Source organism: Zalophus californianus, chromosome 16 (assembly GCF_009762305.2).
Source record: "Zalophus californianus isolate mZalCal1 chromosome 16, mZalCal1.pri.v2, whole genome shotgun sequence".
In the NCBI taxonomy this organism is placed as follows: Eukaryota; Metazoa; Chordata; class Mammalia; order Carnivora; family Otariidae; genus Zalophus; species Zalophus californianus.
Genome location: NC_045610.1, coordinates 46,337,346 through 46,360,052, shown reverse-complemented (window position 1 = coordinate 46,360,052; position 22,707 = coordinate 46,337,346). Strand labels below are relative to the sequence as shown.

Sequence of the window (22,707 nt, the reverse complement as noted above, 5' to 3'; positions counted from 1 at the left end):
CAAGGAAGAAAACTATTCATCTTCTCTCACCCCCCACTTTCCCACTCAGCAGGGTAGATGGGATGCCATTACTGAGATGGGGAGGGCTTAAGGCTTTTAAGGGAATTAATTACTATTCCATTAAATTCGTGATGCTTTTGGACATCCAAGTGGAGATATCAAATAGGTAGTTTGAGATACCATTCCTGACTTAGGGACGTTGAGCTGGAGATATAAATTTGCTTTTATCAGCTTAAAGAAGGTGTCTGACCCAATGAGACTGGATGTAATCTCCTAGGAAGAAGATGTAGATAAAAAAGCCAAGAGTCTGTCCTGGACACTCCATTATTTAGAAATCTTGCAAAGGAAAAAGTCAGAAACTGAAAAGGAAACAGAGAAGAAGCTCTCAGTGAGGAAAGAAGAAAACCAGGTGAGTATGGGGCTTTAAATGTCTGGAGGAAAAAAAAATGTTTCAATAAAGAGGGGTTAATCACTATGTCAAACGCTGCTGAAATATCAAGTAAAATAAGAACAGAGACTTGACCATGAACCTTGGGAAGAGATAGAGGTCACTGATGACTGAAATCTTGTTCAGTTCCATGTCAGGGAATGAGTGCTATAGAGTGAATGGGAGTGAAGAAGTAGAGACAAAAAGTAACCACAAGTTTGGGGTTTCTTTTTTTGAAGTATACTTGACACACAATGTTACATTAGTTTCAGGTGTGCAACATAGTGATTTGACAACTTTATACATTATGCTGTGTTCACCACAAGTGTGGCTAAGTAATGACAATGTTTTGAGAGGTTCTGCTGGGAAGAGGGACTAAGAGGTGGAGTGGTAGCCGCAGGGGATGAGGGGAAGACGAAAGCATTATCTGCGTGTCAGTGGCATCTATAGAGAGATACAGTGGAGAGGGAGAAAGTGATGGCGCAGGAGAGAAAGGCGGGAAACTGCAGGAGTTCAGTCTTTGAGAAGGCAGGTGGGAATGAGATCCAGGGCACAAGTGGAAGGGCCAGCCCACCATTGGAGCTGAGATTGCCATGTGGCCGGTGAGGAGCTAGAGTTGGAATTCTGTACTCTGTTCTGCTACAGCGCCTGCTCAATAGCACCAATTCATCACATTCAGTTGCTGAATGGAATAATGTCAGAGCAATGTGGACAGTGTGTTCATTCACACACATTTTTTCCTAAGTGAAAGAATTAGAATTAAGAATGTCAGAGGAAAAGAAAAAATTCTGGGTTGGCTATGGCAGGGGACTTTTCAGTTCTATTTTAATAAAATGTTTAAAACTAAGTGCCTGTAATATAGGAAGGGGAACCAGGTTCACTGGCTCAGGGGTTCTGCTTCCATCTACATTATTTCAGAGCTGCAAGCTAGCTCTTCAACTCTTTCCTTGTGGGTGTGTGTGTATATTTTTTTAATAGTCTCCAGCTACTCTGAGCTATTTACCTGGGCTGTCTAAGCTTCCTCACACAGTATCAAATGCTGCTTTTGTTAGTGTTCTGGTTACAAAGTGGTATACATTTTGAACGGGCTTCTCCAATTTTCCCCATAAGCTCACTTTAGTGGGCAATTTTAATTTTACAGAAAGGGAGGTTTTTCAGGCATTTCTACATTGTGCTGTGGCAGAGATGTTTGCATAGTAAATAAACTGGAAGGATAAAGGTCAGAGAGTGGGTAGGTGAAGTAGAGATTTTGGGAGTGATAAAGTATTAGGTGAGGACAAGGTCTAGGTCATCACCATGTGAGGAGCAATTAAGGGTATGGGAGTAAAAGATGATTGAAATTAGAGAGGTCAAGGGACAGGAAGCCAGGGTGTTGGATGAGTGACTTATATCAGGCATTAATTAGGATTTAATCAGGATTTCTTAACCTAGGGTCTATGGACCCTCTAATGATAGAATTCAGGGAATCCTTGAGCTTGAATGTGGAAAAAATACAGTTGACCCTTGAATGACATGGGTTTGAACTATAGGGGGCCACTTTTATGTGGACTTTTTTGATAAATACAGTACAGTTCTATAAATGTATTTTTCTTCCTTATGATTTTCTTAATAACATCTTATTTTCTCTAGCTTACTTTATTGTAAGACTATAGTAGTGTTCCATGATTCATTGTTTTCGTATACAGCCAGTGCTCCATGCAATATGTGCCCTCCTTAATACCACATCACCGGGCTAACCCATCCCCCCAAAAAAACCCCCAGTTTGTTTCTCAGAGTCTATAGTCTCTCATGGTTTGTTTCCCCCTCGTACTGTATGGTGACTAACATAACATAATAAAATTAAATTAAATTAAAAAAAAGAACATAGTATATAATACATATAACATATAAAATATGTGTTGATTAACTTATGCTACTGGTAAGGCATTCAGTCAACAGTAGGCTATTAGTAATTAAGTTTTTGAGGAGTCAAAAGTTATATGCAGGGTGTCTGGGTGGCTCAGTTGGTCAAGCATCTGCCTTTAGCTCAGGTCATGGCCCCAGGGTCCTGGGATCGAGTCCTGCATCAGGCTCCCTGCTCAGCATGGAGTCTGCTTCTCCCTCTACCCTTCCCCCCTGCTCGTGATCTCTCTCTCTCTCTCTCAAATAAATAAGTAAAATCTTAAAAAAAAATTACATGCAGATTTCCAACTGCACAGTGGGCTGGTGCCCCTAACTCCCACATTGTCCAAGGGGCAACTGTATATCTTTATTTTCACTGACCACTAACTTAAATTTAGCATTTTCTTCAATTATTAGTGGTAGTAGTAGCAAAACCTATGACTTTGTTACTAATACAAATCACTGACATTTTCATATTATATGGTAGTTGTTGCGAATGTGTTGAAAAGTTGTTTAGGCTCATCACTACTTTAAAATTCTAATAATTATTAGATCTACTACTAGAACTTGTTAAATGTGTTAATAAGTGTTAATAATTGATATCTTTAATGTTTTGATAAATTGTATTTTAATATAATTAGTTCCTTTGTAATCTTATGTATTTTGTTTTATGCATTTAAAAAATATACTCAGAAGAGATCCATTCATCATACCGTCAAAGGGGTCTATTGCACAGTAAAGTCAAAAGCCCTAATCTATATGGAAGATATTGAGGTTGCCAAGAATAAGAACAGGAGTAGTGGAGGAGGAGCCAGTGAGCCCAGTGATTTCTTGTAAAATGCTCTAGTTGCATCTTACCTGTTTATTTATATAAAGATCATAATTAGTAAACAAATATTTATTCTATTAGGACTTATATTTTTATAACTGGCAAAATTAATTTATAGGTCACAGAATTTCCTTTACTTCTTCCTTTTGTTCTTCTTCAACATCTTCTCCATTATCTTCACCACTACCACCATCATCATGACAAACATTTACTGAGTATTCTAGACACTGCCTTAAGTACTTAACATGTATTATCTATATTGATTTCAGAGCAAGAAGGGACCATACAGAATCATTTAGTTCAGCTTCCCATTTAACATATGAAGACACTAACTAACATTTGGTAGGGTTAAATTATTTGCCAGCAATTTAGTGGCAGAACAAAGACCAGTCCTCAGCACAAAGAAATGCTATATACTATAGATGAGGCAGGTAGCTTGGATTCACCAGGGAAAAGGGAATTTTTTTCCCCCACAGATACTGCCAAATGACTTTTCCAAGAAGATATATAGCAATGGTAACTCTCACCTGAAATATGTCAGGAAGTCCCTTTCCTCATACCCTCACCAGAAGTAGATGTTATCAATCTTGCTAAGTTTTGCCTGTCCAATGAGTGAAAATAATACTGTATTTTGTTTTATTTATATTTTCATGATTATTGATGAGGTTAGTCATCTTTTCACGTGTTACTGGGCATTTATGTTCCTCTTTTATGAATTATCTATTTGCATATTTGCCTATTTTTCTACTCCAGTATGTTTTTTTTATCAATGTGTGAAGGCTTTTTCTACCTTTGGGGTACTAGCTCTTTGCCTTACAAACATTTTCTCCTAATTCATCATTTGATTTCTGACTTTGTTAATTTTTCTCTTAAATGTTCCCTTATGAACAAGTTCCTTTATACATGAAGTAAAAAAAAATGTCACTTTTCTTTCAGCGACTTATATGTGTGGCATTCCCAGGCATGGTTGAGTTTTGCAAGTAGTATCCCCAACAGATCTTTTAAAAAGCATTTTTGGAGATAGTATTTCCTAATAAGTCAGAATTAAGTTTTTCTATTTATATTTACTTCATTAAATACTACAAAGGCAGGCTACTTTCAGCAGTTCTGATAGAAGGGTTCACTATTTCTCTGAAGAGCAAAATGATGCCTGTAACACTCACCATCAGTTGACAGTTGGGTCATTAGTTCCTCAAGTTCCTCATCCTTGAGTTTAATTCCCATGTTTTCCATCACAGATTTCACTTTTCTGAGTTTGACCCTTGGTCCTTAGGAAAGAAGGGCATGGAATAAGAACACGAATATTGGTGCTTAAGGGTGAAAAATGCTAATCATGGTCATGCATCATAAATCCCAACTGGAGGGTAAACCACAAGGGCACAAAGAAACTATTAATATATTTATCTCCCAGATTTAGATATGTCTGCTGAAAGTAGGAAAAAATTGAGAAAGATAACATTGAGAAAAAGGTAAACAGTAAACAGTACCTTCATGGGGAGGCATGAGATTGGTGGGAGGTAGGGGGACTCTCACTTTTTAAAAAATTGAGATACAATTGACAAATAAACATCGTATCAGTTTTATATGTACAACATAATGACTTAGTATTTGTATATATTATAATGTGATCACCACAATAATTCTTGTTAACATCCATCACCACACAAAGTTACAAGTTTTTTCTTCTTGTGGTGAGAACTTTTAAAATCTACTTTCTTATACTTTCAAATATACAACACAGTATTATTAACTATAGTCACCATGCTTTACATTAGATCCCCATGACTTGACTTACACTTCTTTTATCAGTTTTCCAAGTGGTAGAATTGGATAGTTTTCTTGTAGTATTTGCTGTTTTAAAAATATTTTTCTAATTAAAAATAAAAAATATAATTGTTTACAACAGTATTAGTATAAGGAGTAGAGATAAGATATTTTCCTTAATACCCATCCAGGGGACTTTGCCTCAGTTTCTTGGTTTTTTTTTAAGATTTTATTTATTTGACAGAGAGAGAGAGAAGAAGAAGAGAGAGCACAAGCAAGGGGAGCTGCAGGCAGAGGGAGAGGGAGAACAGGCTCCCCGCTGAGCAGGGAGCCTGATGCAGGGCTTGATCCGAGGACCCTGGGATCATGACCTGAGCTGAAGGCAAACGCTCAACCAGTTGAGCCACCCAGGTACTCTTCAGTTTTCCATGAGAAGTGAACAGGGAGAATTGGCACATCTACCTGTGGTTGAAACAACAACTGTCTGTACAGTTCCGGGTGTTTACTAGAAAACAGTGTTAGAACTTCCTACAGTAAGATGATACTTTCCTTATATCCCCAAATGTCAACGTACCCAAAGAAAAATGGTAAGTTGAGTCCATAACAATGGATCAAAAAATTGGCAAGAAGCAGGGGCACCTGGGTGGCTCAGTCGGTTAAGCATCTGACTCTTGATTTCGGCTCAGGTTATGATCTCCAAGTCGTGAGATTGAGCCCTGCATCAGGCTCTGTGCTCAGCAGAGTCAGCTTGAGATTCTCTTTTCCTCTCCCTCTGCCCCTCCTCCCACTCACGCAGACACACGCACTCTCCTTCTAAATAAATAAAATCTTAAAAAAAAATTGGCAAGAAGCAAAGTTGTAACATTTCAAAGCAAATGGTAAACATGAGGATTTTATTTTTATTGGGTCTTTCACTGTGTTTCTCACTCACCATTGAGGGCCTTCACACCTTTTAGCAATCTATTGTTATATACTTTTCCATCAGCTGTAAGACAAGCACAATTAAGAATAGAGGTTAATGAAGGGAAGATTAACAAAGACAGCACAAAGACAACACAACATCCAATTTCAGGGGGAAAAATTCCCTTAGGATTTGTTTAGGATTTTATTTTATTTTACCCTCAAGTGAGAATGAAACCAAAGAGAAAGCTTTCACTGATATAAACCTACCTATTATTGAATTAAAAATTCTTTATCTCCCCATTTCTCCCCTTTTCCTTCCTACTCTTACTCTCCTAATTCATCATTTGATTTCTGACTTTGTTAATTTTTCTCTTAAATGTTCCCTTATGAACAAGTTCCTTTATACATGAAGTATAAAATTTCTTTTTCCCTTGGTCATGACTTAGGTGAGGCGATGCTCCAGGGCGACAGGATAATTTAGCCTTGATGATGGGGACCAGTGAAAGATGTTGCCAATTTTCAATATTAAAATGTAAGTGACAAGAACAGAATTTCTTCTTTTGTGAAACTGTGCTTTCTAAATGGGTTTTACTGGACATACACATATATAATTTCAGCAGTTTTCACACACAAGCCCATAAATCTGGGTTTCAAAGATGTGCTAAATACTCACCATGAATGGGTAGAGTTTTTAGCAGCTGCTGCTTCTCCTCATCAGTGAGTACTAGCCCCATTTTCCTCATCACATTGCTCAGATTATTGACATTAACTTTCTCTCCTTTGGAAAGATGGAAATTGTTAACATATAAGAATTTTAGAAATGGATGAAGGATTTCAAATGATGAAAAAGATGACCTAAGTGGCATAGGCTTAATTAGAAGTGCAAATTGACAATGAAACTTGTTAACCTATATAGATTTTGAGTACATGTGGGTGTATAGATCATGTCAGAAAGAGAATTTACACTTTTAATTCAAGCAAAAGAAAAGTATATATAATCCCAGATATAAGTCAAATGCCAATATATTTCCTGAATTATGGGGTCTTTTGACACAGTGACCATATTTCCTGGCTGTCCTACAAAAGCTTCACCTTGAGATTGAACAGAGTTCACCTATAGTTTGGTTGTTGAAACAGTGGTGAAGTAGAAAACATTATTGGCCCAAACTCCACATGACACAGGAAAAATACCAAATCAAATAGTAAGATTATAAAACAAACATTTAACCATTAAATGTGTAGGGGTACAACTTAGCGTGTCAGTAACAGCCTGAAGAGAAAACTACTATCTAACATCTTTTTTTTTCTATAAAGCATTAAGGTCTTAGTTAATAATGAATTCCGTTTTTACCACAATTTCTTACCTGTAAAAGCTTTTGCGTCATCCATCACCACATTTAAATCAACCATTTTATTCTCTGTAAGAAAAGACAATTCAGGCACGAGATCAAATCTTAGACTTAGAAAAATGATATGAAAAATTTAAGTTGTAATACAAAGGGTTGCAATTCAGCAGTGGCAGGTAGGGGCAGCAGACGTGTGCTGGTGACAGTGGCCTGCCTTAGCCACACCTGCCTACTTCCTGTTAGTTGAGAATAGGACCCCGAGTTAGGGAAGAAGGACAATTTGTTTATTTTGGTTTGGCATGTGCAGGCTGTGTGGATGTGCTGTCTGGCTCTCTTACAAGTTGTTTTTCATCAGTTTTTTTTTTTTTTTTTTTAAAGATTTTACTTATTTATTTGAGAGAGAGAGTGAGAGAGAGCATGAGCAGGGGGAGAGGCAGAAGGAGAAGCAGACTCCCCATTGAGCAGGGAGCCTGAGCGGGACTCCAACCCAGGACCTCGAAATCATGACCTGAGCAGACGCTTAACTGGCTGAGCCACCAGGCACCCCTTGCATCAAGTTTTTAATGGGAAGCCACTAGCTCTGCATTTGAATCTATGAACCCTCTAATTCAGGAACTTTTAGCCTGGGCCTCACCCCTTAGCAAATCCTTTCTAATGAATTCTACTATCTTTGCCTCTGTGACATTTTTATCCAGGTAAATTGGTCTTATTCAGTCATTAATGAAACCTTATCTTACTAAAAAAAAGTGTACAAGGAAGGGAAGGAAGGAAGGAAGATATATGAAAGAAATATGGCAAAATGGTAACATTTACTGACTCTAGCCAGTGGGTACTCAAGTGTTTGTTACAGTGTTTGTTTTCTGTTTTGATAGATGTTTGAAATTTTTCATAAGTTTTTCAAAGATATTAAAAAATAGCTTTACTTTCAGAAGCCCTCAGATAGAAGCTCTAAGATTTGCCCTGAGGTACAGTGGTATCTGAAATACTTACCATCAATGGGCAGGTGGTTCAGTAAGTCCTGAAAGTCCTCTTTCTCAAGCTGAATCCCCATGTTCTTTACAAGGGTGTTCAGGTTCTTGACACTGACTTTTTTCCCTTAGGAAAGAAGAGGATGTAAATAATTCAAGTAAGTCCAGGAAGCAGAAGATGCTAGCCTTGAGTACACATCCACTGTAAGTGCAGTGAAACACTGGCCATTTAAATGAACCTGGATAGTCAGTGTTGGAGTTGAGAGGAGAAAATTCTTCCTCAACATTGTGCTATAACTTTTAATTGGTATAATCATGGTTGAAAAAGAATTAGATAAGTCTGATGAATTGATAAAGATAACCAATGTAAATGAAATCAAAATCTCAAACTTGCTGCATATTACTAAGAATAACTTCCTCAAATGTAGTTATACTGAAAGGAGACTGGTAGGTTATGAGGCATAAGTTCAGTGTCACTGTACCAGTAGAATAATGGCATAGCATGATTCTAATCAGAAACCTAAAATAGCAAGTGCAAAGCATAATAAATTTTAGTTGTTCTCATGATTCTTACCTTTGAGAGGCTTCACACTATTCAATAATCTCTTCTTATACACCATTCCATCTCCTGTGAGATAGGGTAAAATTCAAGTCAAAAGAAAAAGGATAAGGAACTCTATAATTTTACAAGGCATTTTATGTAATTCCTCTGGAAATTTATTCGGCCTCACCCTCAAATAATAATAAAAGGAATGCCCACAATGTGGTCAATCTATTTCCTAGCTGGACCACACGGCAGTAGCTGACGCAGGCTACAAATACACCCACATACATGCTTCTTTCTTATTCTTCCCTTATTTAACAGCACTTCGTCCCCTCTGTCTTTCTCTTTTTCTTGCTTATGCTCTAGGCCCATAAAGTATTCCTATAGGTTTAGCCCGAACATAGAGTCTATAAAGGGATTTTATTAAAAATAGTTATCAACCCCAAAGTAGTATAAAACAATATTTAAATAAATTTTGTTCTCCAAACAAACTGTTTTCATAAATGGAGGGGAAATTCAACAGGGGCAGAGAACAAGGGACATCTACCAGCCCAATCCATCGCTACAGGAGCTGTCTGTTCCAGAGGGCCCCTTCCCGTGGAAGGAATGAGTGTCTACAGCGTTGACAGAACCCTCAGTGCCTGGCATGTGGATGTGGCTGTCTCCATTATAGTCCATCTGCTTCTTTGTGCATGTCTACCCTGTTCCCTCAGAGCCAATATCCTAAGCATGCTGCAATTCTCATAACTGGCCCCTTGAGAGCAATCTGGGGGAACCCTAGACATAGTGAGTGGACACAGCCTTAGGTAGATGTGAGGGGAATTTCGATGGGTATTGAGCATTTGCTCCCTGGGCTGCTGCTTCTGCCATCTGGGGTACAAGCACCCACCATGATGTGTTAGGCTTGCTCTTGTTCGGGGGACAAGTGGGGACAGGTTCTATAGGGTGTGGGGAAGGATGTCTCCATGGAGGTCCCTGAGACTGGGCAGGAGGCACAGGTGAAGTATAGGCTGGCCTCTAGCTTCTCTGGGGGCGAGCATATGCAGGTGCCCAGGAGGTGGAATTTTTGAGGGACGGACTGGTTGGATCACTGACCAATCAGAATCAAATTCTGACAGTTTAAGCACATGGTCCTGGTGGTCCCCTGCTCTCAGGTGTTTATCTTTTAGTTGCTGGATTATGGGGAGATGGGAGGGCTATCAGGGCCAAGCCTGAGGATGTGGGGCACGTTCAGGGGGCTACAGAAGAATTTAGCTGTGTAGCATTTGAAATATTTAGCAAGGGGCCCATTGACTGAATGGAAAAGAGAGGAATTTCTCACTTACAAGTTTCTCACTTCCAAACTAAAACACAAGTGACAAGAATGGGGTTTCTTCTGTCTGGACTGCATTTTCCTTAGGGGGTTTCTTAGAGCATTAGACCGTTCTCACCCAGAAGCCCACAGTACCACACTTCCTCGAACACCATGATGGCATGTTAAACACTCACTAGAGATTGGCAGAGTTTTCAACAGCATCAACTGTTCTTTTTCAGTGGTCTCAATTCCCATGTTTCTCAGCACATTTTTTAAGTCATTGGCTTCAACCTTTTCTCCTTTGAATAGATGGGATTCATTTCAGGTGACAATATTAAAAAATATAATTATTCTAAACTATGAAAACATAATCCCGCACAGCATTATTTCTAACTGCAGGATGAAGTTGAAATACATGAGCTGACATACTTACACAAGTTATTGTAAAATTCAGTACCTGAAAAGTTTCTCTAATCAAAATAAGAAGTTAATACTCCTATTCTGTATATGGGTCAATATAGCATAGAGTATAACTGCCCAATGACTTATGCTGCCATATAGAATATACATAATTGTACTGGTAAGTAGTATCTCTGTTACTGCTTCATGACCTGAATTATGGGACTGACCATTCATAGTGACCATATTTCCTGATGCAAAAACTTCACATTGAAATCCACTGTGTTCACCTATATTTTGATTCTTTGAACACTAGAGAAACGAACACATTACTGGCCAAAATATTTGAAAGTGCCCACACTTGTAAATCTCTAATGATCTAAATTATTGTCAGTAAGACAAAATCATCAATAAATAGGTAAAATAGCAAAGCAAACTTATTAATGATGGATGGAGGGGGTAAACAACTGCTTTAAAAAGGTATTTCTCTATAAGGCATCAAGATCTCAATTTTATGGGGCACCTGGGTGGCTCAGTCGTTAAGCTTCTGCCTTCAGCTCAGGTCATGATCCCAGGGTCCTGGGATTGAGCCCACATTGGGTTCCCTGCTCTGTGGGAGGCCTGCTTCTCCCTCTCCCACTCCCCCTGCTTGTGTTCCCTCTCTTGCTGTGTCTCTCTCTGTCAAATAAATGAAATCTTAAAAAAAAAAAATCTCAATTTTATGATGTCTTATATAAGTTCTCACTCACCTGTAAAAGCACTAGCTGCTTCCATCAACGTATCCAAATCAATCTTTTCATCTTCTGTAGGAAAATTCAGAATTTAGATTCAGATGAAGATAATGAGACTTGAAAAGTTAAATAAAATTCTATTGTTTTGAAGATTTAAAAAAAATTTTTAAGTAATCTCTACAACCAATGTGGAGCTTGAACTCATAACCCTGAGATCAAGAGTTGCATGCTCTACTGAGTGAGCCAGCCAGGTGCCCCTGTATAAAATTCCTAAACAAAGATTTGGTGTATGGAATCCCAATAATTTTTCATATTCTATTCTAAAATTTTTATTATATTTTCAATCTACAGGAACATATAACAAAAAATTTCAAGCTTTAAGTATATATCTGTTCAATTAATATAACTTTTTTATTTCATAAGCTATTAAAAACATATTTTTTTAAGATTTTATTTATTTATTTTGAGGAGAGAGAGGGAGAGAGTGAGCATGAACGGGGGGGTGGGGCAAACGGAGAGGGAGAAGCAGACTCCCCACCAAGAGGGGAACCCAATGTGGGGCTTGATCCCAGGACCCTGAGATCATGACCTGAGCTGAAGGCAGACACTTAACCGACTGAGCCACCCAGGCGCCCCGAGCTATTAAAAATCTTTAGAGTGTTATGGTGAATGGAATGTTTTGTTTGAAGTCAGCTCCATCCTAGAGGTCAGTTTTCCTTCTTTCAGACCTAGTTCTCTTGCACTGAGTAGAAGGTTGAGATGGATTAGAGCCACAGTTCTCAATGTGTGGTCCAGGGACCTCTGGAGTCACCCAATACCCTTTGCCTTTTACACTTTTGATGTCTGCACTGGTGGTGCAAAAGCAGGAGTAGGTGAAACTGCAGGCATCTTTGCATGAATCAAGGCCATGGCAACAAATGTACTAGCAGTCATTGTGTTCTTCATTGTACATACTTGTAGTAAAAGAATGTCAGTTTCACTTAAGAATGTTCTTGATAGGGGCACCTGGGTGGCTCAGTCGTTAATCGTCTGACTTCGGCTCAAGTCATGATCCCAGGGTCCTGGGATCGAGCCCTGCGTTGGGCTCCCTGCTCCGCGGGAAGCCTGCTTCTCCCTCTCCCACTCCCCCTGCTTGTGTTCCCTCTCTCGCTGTCAAATAAATAAATAAAATCTTAAAAAAAAAGAGTGTTCTTGATAATGCAGCAAAAGGTACTGATTTTATTAAATCTTAACCCTTGAGAACACACCTTTTTAATATTCTGTATAATGAATTGAGAAGTTTGTATAAAGCATGTCAGTTGCATATGAAAATACTATGATTTCTTGAGGAAAAGAACTTGTATGATTGTTTGAGTTAAGCAAACTAGCTGCTTTTTCATGAATACCATTTTCACTTGCAAAAATGGACAAAATCTAGTTATTCAGAGTTTGGTATTTGGGAAGCATCTTCTTGAAAATGAACAAAGTGAGACTGTTATCTTTTTTTTTTTTAAAGATTTTGTTTATTTATTTGACAGAGAGAGACACAGCAAGAGGGGAACACAAGCAGAGGGAGTGGGAGAGGGAGAAGCAGGCTTCCAGTGGAGCAGGGAGCCTGATGCGGGGCTCAATCCCAGGACTCTGGGATCATGACCTGAGCCAAAGGCAGACTCTTAACGACTGAGCCACTCAGGCGCCACCGTGAGACTGTTATCTTAAGAAAACAATTGACAATAGATGTTTTAATGGTAGAGTTCAAGTTTTCAAACAAAAATTTAAATTTAGAAAAACTTCTATCCACATCATGACTTGATAGGTTCTCAATACCTAAAAAAATTTTTAATAAGATTGGTGGTGATATTAACAAATGTGATTTTTAAAAATTTATTTATTTGAGAAAGAATGTCCAAGATGGCAGAGGATTAGGAGACCTTAGTTTTGTCTGGTCCCAGGAATTCAGCTAGATAGCAATCAAATCATTCTGAACACCTGCGAACTCAAACGGAGATCTAAGAAAAGAACAGCTGCAACTCCACAAATAGAAAAGCGACCACTTTCTGTGAGGTAAGAGGTGCAGAGAAGTGAATACAGGGCAATATATGGGAAGATAAACCATGGGGGGAGAGAGCCTCTGAAAGCTAGCTACAGGCAAGTGATATAGCAGCCAAGCACAAAATCGGAACTTTTAGAAGTCTGCTCCAGTGAGGGACTTCCTGGCCTGAAAGGTGAGCGGGTGGCTAAGCAGGGACTGTGGTCTCAGGATCCCTGGGGTCACAGAAAGACCAGCGATGCCTCAGTGCGGCAGAATTCTCAGGCATCAGAGTGGGGAAGCCAGCTGAAATCAGCAAGCCCAGGAGTGGGCTCTCAGCTCCGGGTTGCCATAAACCTTAAACTGCGGCATAGTTGGGTGACTGCTCTCCGAGCAGGGGCCCACCAAGCAGCAGAACCAGTGAGAAGCCCCTTCCTCCGCAGGGAGGAGAAGTGTGGGAGCAAGACGCAGGAGTCTGCAGGGTTTGGAGACTCCAAATGGGGTCATGTGCCTGAGATAGGACCACTTGGTCACAGGCTGGGTGAGCATGGAGTGTGGCTGGAGATCAGGGAGACAGGAGTGATTGACTGCTTTTCTCTGAGGGCTCACTGAGGAGTGGGGCCCCAAGCTTTCAGCTCCAGGCCAGGCTGGAGATTGGGAGGCCACCATTTTCATTCCCATCCTCTAAAGCTGCGTGGAAAGCCTTCAGGAAACAAAAGCCACAGAGAGCAAACCCGAGCAGGTTACTTAGCCTGGCTCCTGGCAAGGGCAGTACAATTCTGCCTGGGGCAAAGACACTTGAGAATCGAGGCAACCGGCCCTCCTCCAGAAGATCAGCAAAAACATCCAGCCAAGACCAAGTTTACTGGTCAATGAGAACTGCAAAACTCCAGCGCTAGGGGAATACAGCACATAGAATCTATGGCTTTCCCCCCATGATTGTTTAGTCTTTCAGTTTAAATTTAAAAAAAAATTTTTTCCCCTTTCTTTTTCAGCCAATTTCTTATTTTAGCAATTCTTTTTTTAAATCTTTTTAAATTTTCCGTTTTAGAGTTACATTCTATCCCTTCATTATATTTAATTTTATTTTTCTATATATAAGTTTTTCTTTCTTTACAATTTTGGGATGCAGTTTCTTCTTTTTTTTTTAACGATTTTATTTATTTATTTGAGAGACAGAGAGAATGAGAGAGAAAGCACATGAGATGGGGGGAGGGTCAGAGGGAGAAGCAGACTCCCTGCTGAGCAGGGAGCCCGATGCGGGACTCGATCCAGGGACTCCAGGATCATGACCTGAGCCGAAGGCAGTCGCTTAACCAACTGAGCCACCCAGGCGCCCAGGATGCAGTTTCTTCTAACAGACCAAAGTACACCCAACCTCTAGTGTATGGCTTTGTCCTATTCACCTATCTGATCATATTCTCTCTCTTTTTACCTTCTTCCTTTTTTTTTGTTTTGTTAAAGTCTTTTTAAATTTTCATCTTTACAGTTACATTCTATCTTTTCAATATATTTAACTTCATTTTTGTATATATGTAAGTTTTTCTTTTTTTTTAAAAAAATATTTTATTTATTTATTTTGACAGAGAGAGACACAGTAAGAGAGAGAACACAAGCAGGGCGAGTGGGAGAGGGAGAAGTAGGCTTCCCATCAAGCAGGGAGCCCAACGCAGGGCTCAATCCCAGGACCCTGGGATCATGAGAGCCGAAGGCAGACGCCTAATGACTGAGCCACCCAGGCTCCCCATAAGTTTTTCTTTCTTTACAGTTTTGAGATATAGTTTCTTCTAACAAACCGGCCAAAATACACTCAGGATATAGGGTATCGCTCTGTTCTGTTCACCTGTCTGTTTATATCCCTTCCTTTTTTTTTTTCTCTTTGTTTTTTGTCTTTTAATTTTCATTTTGACAGATATATTTTGTCCTTTCAATGTATTTAATTTTATTTTTGTACATATATAAGTTTTTCTTTCTTTACAATCTTGGGATCTAGTTTTCTAACAAACAGACCAAAATACACACAGGATCCAGTATATTGCTTTATTCTGATTACATTCTTTTTTTTTTAATTTTTTTTTTTTTTTTTTGGTTTTGACTCTCTTCTGATTTGTTTAATGTACATTTCTCTGGGGTCATTGTTGCCGTTTTAGTATTTTATTCTCTCATTCATCTATTCTTCTCTGGACAGAATAACAAGATGGAAAAACTCACCTCAAAAAAGAGACCAAGAGGCAGTACTGACTGCCAGGGACCTAATCAGTATGGACATAAGTAAGATGTCAGACTAGAGTTCAGAATGATTATCATTATTATTTTTAAATATTTTATTTACATATTTGTCAGAGAGAGCGAGCAAGCAAGAGAGCACACAAGGAGGGGGAGTGGCAGGCAGAGGGAGAAGTAGGCTACCCACTGAGCAGGGAGCCTGATGTGGGACTTGATCCCAGGACCCTGGGATCATGACCTGAGCCAAAGGCAGACGTGTAACTGACTGAGCAACCCAGGCACCCCCAGATTAATGGTTATAAAGATACTAGCTGGACTTGAAAAAAGTATAGAAGACACTAGAGAATCCCTTTCTGGAAAAATAAAAGAACTAAAATCTAACCAAGTCAAAATCAAAAAGGCTATTAATGAGATGCAATAAAAAATGGAGGCTCTAACTGCTAGGATAAATGAGGCAGAAGAGAAAATTAGTGATATAGAACACAAAATGATGGAGAATAAAGAAGCTGAGCAAAAGAGAGACAACTACTGGATCATGAGGGGAAAATTTGAGAGATACGTGATATCATAAACTGAAACAATGTTAGAATAATTGGGATTCCAGAAGAAGAGGAAAGAGAGAGAGGGGCAGAAGGTATATTGGAGCAAATTATAACAGAGAACTTCCCTAATCTGGGGAAGTAAAGAGGCATCAAAATCCAGGAGGCACAGAGAAACCCCCCTCAAAATCAATAAAAATAGGTCAACACCTCGACATATAATAGTGAAAGTTACAAATCACAGAGACAAAGAGAAAATCCTGAAAGTAGTTTGGGACAAGAGGTACATAACCTACAAGGCTAGAAACATTAGACTGGCAGCAGACCTATCAACAGAGACCTGGCAGGCCAGAAGGACTGGCATGATAAATTCAGGGTGCTAAATGAGAAAAATATGCAGCCAAGAATACTTTATCCAGCTAGGATGTCATTCAAAATGGAAGGAGTGATAAATTCTTCCAGGAGAAACAGAAACTAAAAGAATTTGTGACCACCAAACCAGTCCTACAAGAAATATTAAAAGGGATCTTTTAAGCAAAGAGAGAGCCCAAAAGTAGCATAGTCCAGAAAGGAACAGAGACAGTATACAGAAACAGTGACTTTACAGATAATATAATGGCACTAAATTCATATCTTTCAATAGTTACTCTGAATGTAAATGGGTTAAATGCCCCAATCAAAAGACACAGGGTATCAGATTGGATAAAAAAGCAAGACCCATCCATATGCTGTCTGTAAGAGACTCATTTTAGATCCAAAGATACTTCCAGATTGAAAGTGAGGGGGTGGAAAACTATTTATCAGGCTAGAGGACATCAAAAGAAAGCTGGGGTAGCAAACCTTATATAAGACAAATTAGATTTTATTTTTTAAAAGATTTTATTTATTGACTTGAGAGAGAGAGAATGAGAGAGAGAGCACAGGAGAGGGGGGAGGGTCAGAGGGAGAAGCAGACTCCCTGCCGAGCAGGAAGCCTGATGCGGGACTCGATCCGGGGACTCCAGGATCATGACCTGAGCCGAAGGCAGTCACTTAACCAACTGAGCCACCCAGGTGCCCAGAAACAAATTAGATTTTAAACCAAAGACTATAATAAGAGATAAGGAAGGACACTATATCATAATTAAAGGGTTTGTCCAACAAGAAGATCTAACAGTTGTAAATATTTATGCCCCTAATAGGGAAGCAGCCAAATATATAAGCCAGTTAATAACAAAATCAAAGAAACACATTGATAATAATACAATAATAGTAGGGCACTTTAACACCCCCCTCACTGCAATGGACAGATCATCTAAGCAGAAGATCAACAAGGAAATAAGGGTTTTGAATGACACACTGGGCCAGATGGACTTCACAGATATATTCAGAACATTCCATCCTAAAGCAACAGAACACATGTTCTTCTCTAGTGCACATGGAACATTCTCCAGAATGGATCACAAATGGGGCCACATATCATGTCTCAATGGGTACTAAAAGATTAGGATCATTCCTTGCATATTTTTGGGCCACAATGCTTTGAAACTGGAACTCAGTCACAAGAGGAAAATTGGAAAGAACTCAAATACATGGAGGCTAAAGAGCATCCTACTAAAGAATGAATGGGTCAACCAGGAAATTAAAGAAGAATTTTAAAAAATTCATGGAAAGAAATGAAAATTGAAAACATAACTGTTCAAAACCTTTGGGATGCAGCAAAGGTGGCCTAAGTGGGAAGAATATAGCAATTCAAGCCTTTCTCAAGAAACAAGAAAGGTCTTATATACACAACCTAACCTTTACGCCTAAAGGAGCTGGAGGAAGAACAGCATATGAAGCCGAAACCCAGCAGGAGAAGAGAAATAATAAAGATCAGAGCAGAAATCAGTGAAATAGAAACCAAAAGAACAGTAGAACATATCAATGAAACTAGGACTGGTTCATTGAAAGAATTAATAAGATTGATAAACTCCTGGCCAGACTTATCAAAAAGAAAAGAGAAATGACCCAAATAAATAAAACCATGAATGAAAGAGGAGAGATCACAACCAACACTGAAGAAATACAATTATAAAAACATATTATGAGCAACTATATGCCAGCATATTAGGCAATCTGGAAGAAATGGATGCATTCTTAGAGATACATAAACTATCAAAACTGAACCAGGAAGAAATAGAAAACCTGCCCAGACCCATAACCAGCAAGGAAATTGAAGGAGTAATCAAAAATCTCCTAACAAGAGTCCAGGACTGGATGGTTTCCCAGGGGAATTCTACAAAACATTTAAAGAAGAAATAATACCTATTCTTCTGAAGCAGTTTCAAAAAATAGAAATGGAAGGAAAACTTCCAAACTCTTTCTATGAGGCCAGCATTACCTTGATCCCAGATTCAGACAAAGACCCCACCAAAAAGGAGAATTACAGACCAATATCCCTGATAAACATAGATGCCAAAATTCTTACCAAAATACTAGCCAGTAGGATCCAACAATACATTAAAAGGATTATTCACCACAACCAAATGGGATTTATTCCTGGGCTGCAAGATTGGCTCAACATCCACAAATCAATCAATGTGATATACTACATAAATAAAAGAAGGGACAAGAACCATATGATTGATCTTCTCAGTAGATGCAGAAAAAGCATTTGAGAAAGTAAAGCCTCTTTTCTTGATTAAAACTCTTCACAGTGTAGGGATAGAGGGAACATACCTCAAAATACCATAAAAGCATATATGATAAGCCCACAGCGAATATCATTCTCAATGGGGAAAAGCTGAGAGCTTTCCCCCTAAGGTCAGGAACACAGCAGGGATGTCCACTATCACCACTGCTATTCAACGTAGTACTAGATGTCCTAGCCTCAGCAATCAGACAACAAAAAGAAATAAAAGGCATCCGAATCAGCAAAGAAATCAAACTCTCACTCTTTGTAGATGACACGATACTCTATGTGGAAAACTCAAAAGACTCCACCCCAAAATTGCTAGAACTCATATAGGAATTCAGCAAAGTGGCAGGATATAAAATCAAGGCACAGAAATCAGTTGCATTCCTATACACTAAAAATGAGACAGAAGAAAGAGAAATAGAGTCGATCCCATTTACAACTGCACCCCAAACCATAAGATACCTAGGAATAAATCTAATGAAAGAGGCAAAGGATCCATAGTCAGAAAACAATGGAATATTCATGAAAGAAACTGAGGAAGGCACAAAGAAATGGAAAAATGTTCCATGCTCATGGATTGGAAGAACAAATATTGTTAAAATGTCTACACTACCTTGAGCAATCTACACATTCAATGCAATCCCTATCAAAATATCATCAACTTTTTTCAAAGAAATGGAACAAATAATCCTAAAATTTGTATGGAACCAGAAAAGACCCTGAATGGCCAAAGGAATGTTGAAAAAGAAAACCAAAACTGGTGACGTCACAGTTCCAGACTTTAAGCTCTATCACAAAGCTGTAATCATCAAGACAGTAGGTAATGGCACAAAAACAGACACATAGAACAAAGGACTAGAATAGAGAACCCAGAAATGGACCCCCAACTCTATGGTCAACTAATCTTTGACAACGTAGTAAAGAGTATCCAATGGAAAAAAGACAGACTCTTTAACAAATGCTGTTGGGAAAATTGGACAGCCACATGCAGAAGAATGAAACTGGACCATTTCCTTACACCATATACAAAAATAGACTCAAAATGGATGAAAGACCTAGATGTGAGACAGGAATCCATCAAAGTTCTAGGGGAGAACACAGGCAGCAACCTCTTTGACCTTGGCTGCAGCGACTTCTTGCTAGACACGTCTGCAAAGGCAAGGGAAACAAAGGCAAAAATGAATTATTGGGAGTTCATCAAGATAAAAAGCTTTTGCACAGCAAAGGAAACAGTCAACAAAACCAAAAGACAACCAACAGAATGGGAGAAGATATTTGCAAATGACACATCAGATAAAGGGCTAGTATCCAAAATCTATAAAGAACTTATCAAACTCAACACCCTAAGAACAAATAATCCAATCAAGAAATGGGCAGAAGACATGAACAGACATTTCTGCAAAGAAGACATCCAAATGACCAACACACACATGAAAAAGTGCTCAACATCACTCGGCATCTGGGAAATCCAAATCAAAACCTTAAAGAGATACCATCTCATACCAGTCAGAATGGCTAAAATTAACAAGTCAGGAAACGACAGATATTGGCGGGGATGTGGAGAAAGGGGAACCCTCCCACACTGTTGGTGGGAATGCATGCTGGTGCAGCCACTCTCACTCTGGACAACAGTATGGAGGTTCCTCAAAAGTTTGAAAACAGAGCTACCCTACAACCCAGCAATTGCACTACTGAGTATTTACCCCAAAGTTACAAATGTTGTGATCCAAAGGGGCATGTTTACCCCAATGTTTATAGCAGCAATGTCCACAATACCCAAACTAAAGAAAGAGCCCAGATGTCCTTTGACAGATGAATGGATAAAGAAGATCTGGTGTGTGTGTGTGTATATATATATATATACATATATATATATACACACAATGGAATATTATGCAGCCATCAAAAGAATGAAATCTTACCATTTGTAATGAGGTGGATGAACTAGAGGGTATTATGCTAAGAGAAATAAGTCAATCAGATAAAAACAATTATCATATGATCTCATTGATATATGGAATTTAAGAAACAAAACAGAGGATCATAGGGGAAGAGAAGAAAAAATAAAAGATGAAACCAGAGAGGGAGACAAACCATAAGAGACTCTTTTTTTCTCTATATTTTAACTTTATTTTATTAATATCTTTAAAAATTTTTTATTATTATGTTATGTTATCACCATATATTACATCATTAGTTTTTGATGTAGTGTTCCATGGTTCATTATTTGCATGTAACACCCAGTGCTCCATGCAGAACGTGCCCTCCTTAATACCCATCACCAGGCTAACCCATCCTCCCACCCCCCTCCCCTCTAGAACCCTCAGTTTGTTTTTCAGAGTCCATCGTCTCTCATGGTTCATCTCCCCCTCCGATTTCCCTCCCTTCATTCTTCCCCTCCTGCTAGCTTCTTCTTCTTCTTCTTTTTTTTTTTTTACATATAATGTATTATTTATTTCAGAGGTACAGATCTGTGATTCAACAGTCTTGCACAATTCACAGCGCTCGCCATAGCACATACCCTCCCCAAAGTCTATCACCCGCCACCCCATCCCTCCCACCCACCACTCCAGCAACCCTTAGTTTGTTTCCTGAGATTAAGAATTCCTCATATCAGTGAGGTCATTTGATACATGTCTTTCTCTGATTGACTTATTTCGCTCAGCATAATACCCTCCAGTTCCATCCATGTCGTTGCAAATGGCAAGATCTCATTCCTTTTGATGGCTGCATAATATTCCATTGTATATATATACCACATCTTCTTTATCCATTCATCTGTCGATGGACATCTTGGCTCTTTCCACAGTTTGGCTATTGTGGACATTGCTGCTATAAACATCGGGGTGCACATACCCCTTCGGATCCCTACATTTGCATCTTTGGGGTAAATACCCAGCAGTGCAATTGCTGGATTGTATGGTAGCTGTACTTTAACTTTTTGAAGAACCTCCATACTGTTTTCCAGAGTGAGAGAGGCTGCACCAGCATGCATTCCCACCAACAGTGTAGGAGGGTTCCCCTTTCTCTGCATCCCCACCAACATCTGTCGTTTCCTGACTTGTTAATTTTAGCCATTCTCACTGGTGTGAGGTGATATCTCATTGAGGTTTCGATTTGAATTTCCCTGATGCCGAGCGATGTTGAGCACTTTTTCATGTGTCTATTGGCCATTTGGATGTCTTCCTTGGAAAAATGTCTGTTCATGTCTTCTGCCCATTTCTTGATTGGATTATTTGTTCTTTGGGTGTTGAGTTTGATAAGTTCTTTATAGATTTTGGATACTAGCCCTTTATCTGATATGTCATTTGCAAATATCTTCTCCCATTCTGTCAGTTGTCTTTTGGTTTTGTTGACTTTTTTTTTTTTTTTTTTTTGCTGTGCAAAAGCTTTTATCTTGATGAGGTCCCAATAGTTCATTTTTGCCCTTGCTTCCCTTGCCTTTGGCAATGTTTCTAGGAAGAAGTCGCTGCAGCTGAGGTCAAAGAAGTTGCTTCCTGTGTTCTCCTTTAGGATTTTGATGGACTCCTGTCTCACATTTAGGTCTTTCAACCATTTGGAGTCTATTTTTGTGTGTGGTGTAAGGAAATGGTCCGCACGTGGCTGTCCAATTTTCCCAACAGCATTTGTTGAAGAGACTGTCTGTTTCCCATTGGACATTCTTTCCTGCTTTGTCGAAGATTAGTTGACCATAAAGTTGAGGGTCCATTTCTGGGGTCTCTATTCTGTTCCATTGATCTATGTGTCTGTTTTTGTGCCAGTACTATGCTGTCTTGATGATGACAGCTTTGTAATAGAGCTGGAAGTCCGGAATTGTGATGCCACCCGCTTTGCTTTTCTTTTTCAACATTCCTCTGGCTATTCGGGGTCTTTTCTGGTTCCATACAAATTTTAGGATTATTTGTTCCATTTCTTTGAAAAAAGTGGATGGTATTTTCATGGGGATTGCATTGAATGTGTAGATTGCTCTAGGTAGCATTGACATCTTCACAATATTTGTTTTTCCAATCCAAAAGCATGGAACGTTTTTCCATTTCTTTGTGTCTTCCTCAATTTCTTTCATGAGTATTTTATAGTTTTCTGAGTACAGATCCTTTGCCTCTTTGGTTAAATTTATACCTAGGTATCTTATGGTTTTGGGTGCAATTGTAAATGGGATCGACTCCTTAATTTCTCTTTCTTCTGTCTT

The 22,707-nt window shown here is 39.0% G+C and overlaps 1 protein-coding gene across 5 annotated transcripts in view; it reads right to left on the bottom strand.

Moving 5' to 3' along the window:
* The window catches only part of EFCAB3 (EF-hand calcium binding domain 3), a 133,156-nt gene that overhangs the window by 48,352 nt on the left and 62,097 nt on the right, over window positions 1-22,707 (bottom strand). For all 5 annotated transcript variants that reach the window (XM_027624497.2, XM_027624500.2, XM_027624498.2 and 2 more), the window contains 8 exons: window positions 11,105-11,158; window positions 10,151-10,255; window positions 8,693-8,746; window positions 8,141-8,245; window positions 7,169-7,222; window positions 6,478-6,582; window positions 5,833-5,886; window positions 4,301-4,405 (listed from right to left, as the gene is read on the bottom strand). In XM_027624497.2, the coding sequence (XP_027480298.2) occupies window positions 4,301-4,405; window positions 5,833-5,886; window positions 6,478-6,582; window positions 7,169-7,222; window positions 8,141-8,245; window positions 8,693-8,746; window positions 10,151-10,255; window positions 11,105-11,158 (636 nt within the window). The remainder of the gene's footprint in view (window positions 1-4,300; window positions 4,406-5,832; window positions 5,887-6,477; window positions 6,583-7,168; window positions 7,223-8,140; window positions 8,246-8,692; window positions 8,747-10,150; window positions 10,256-11,104; window positions 11,159-22,707) is intronic.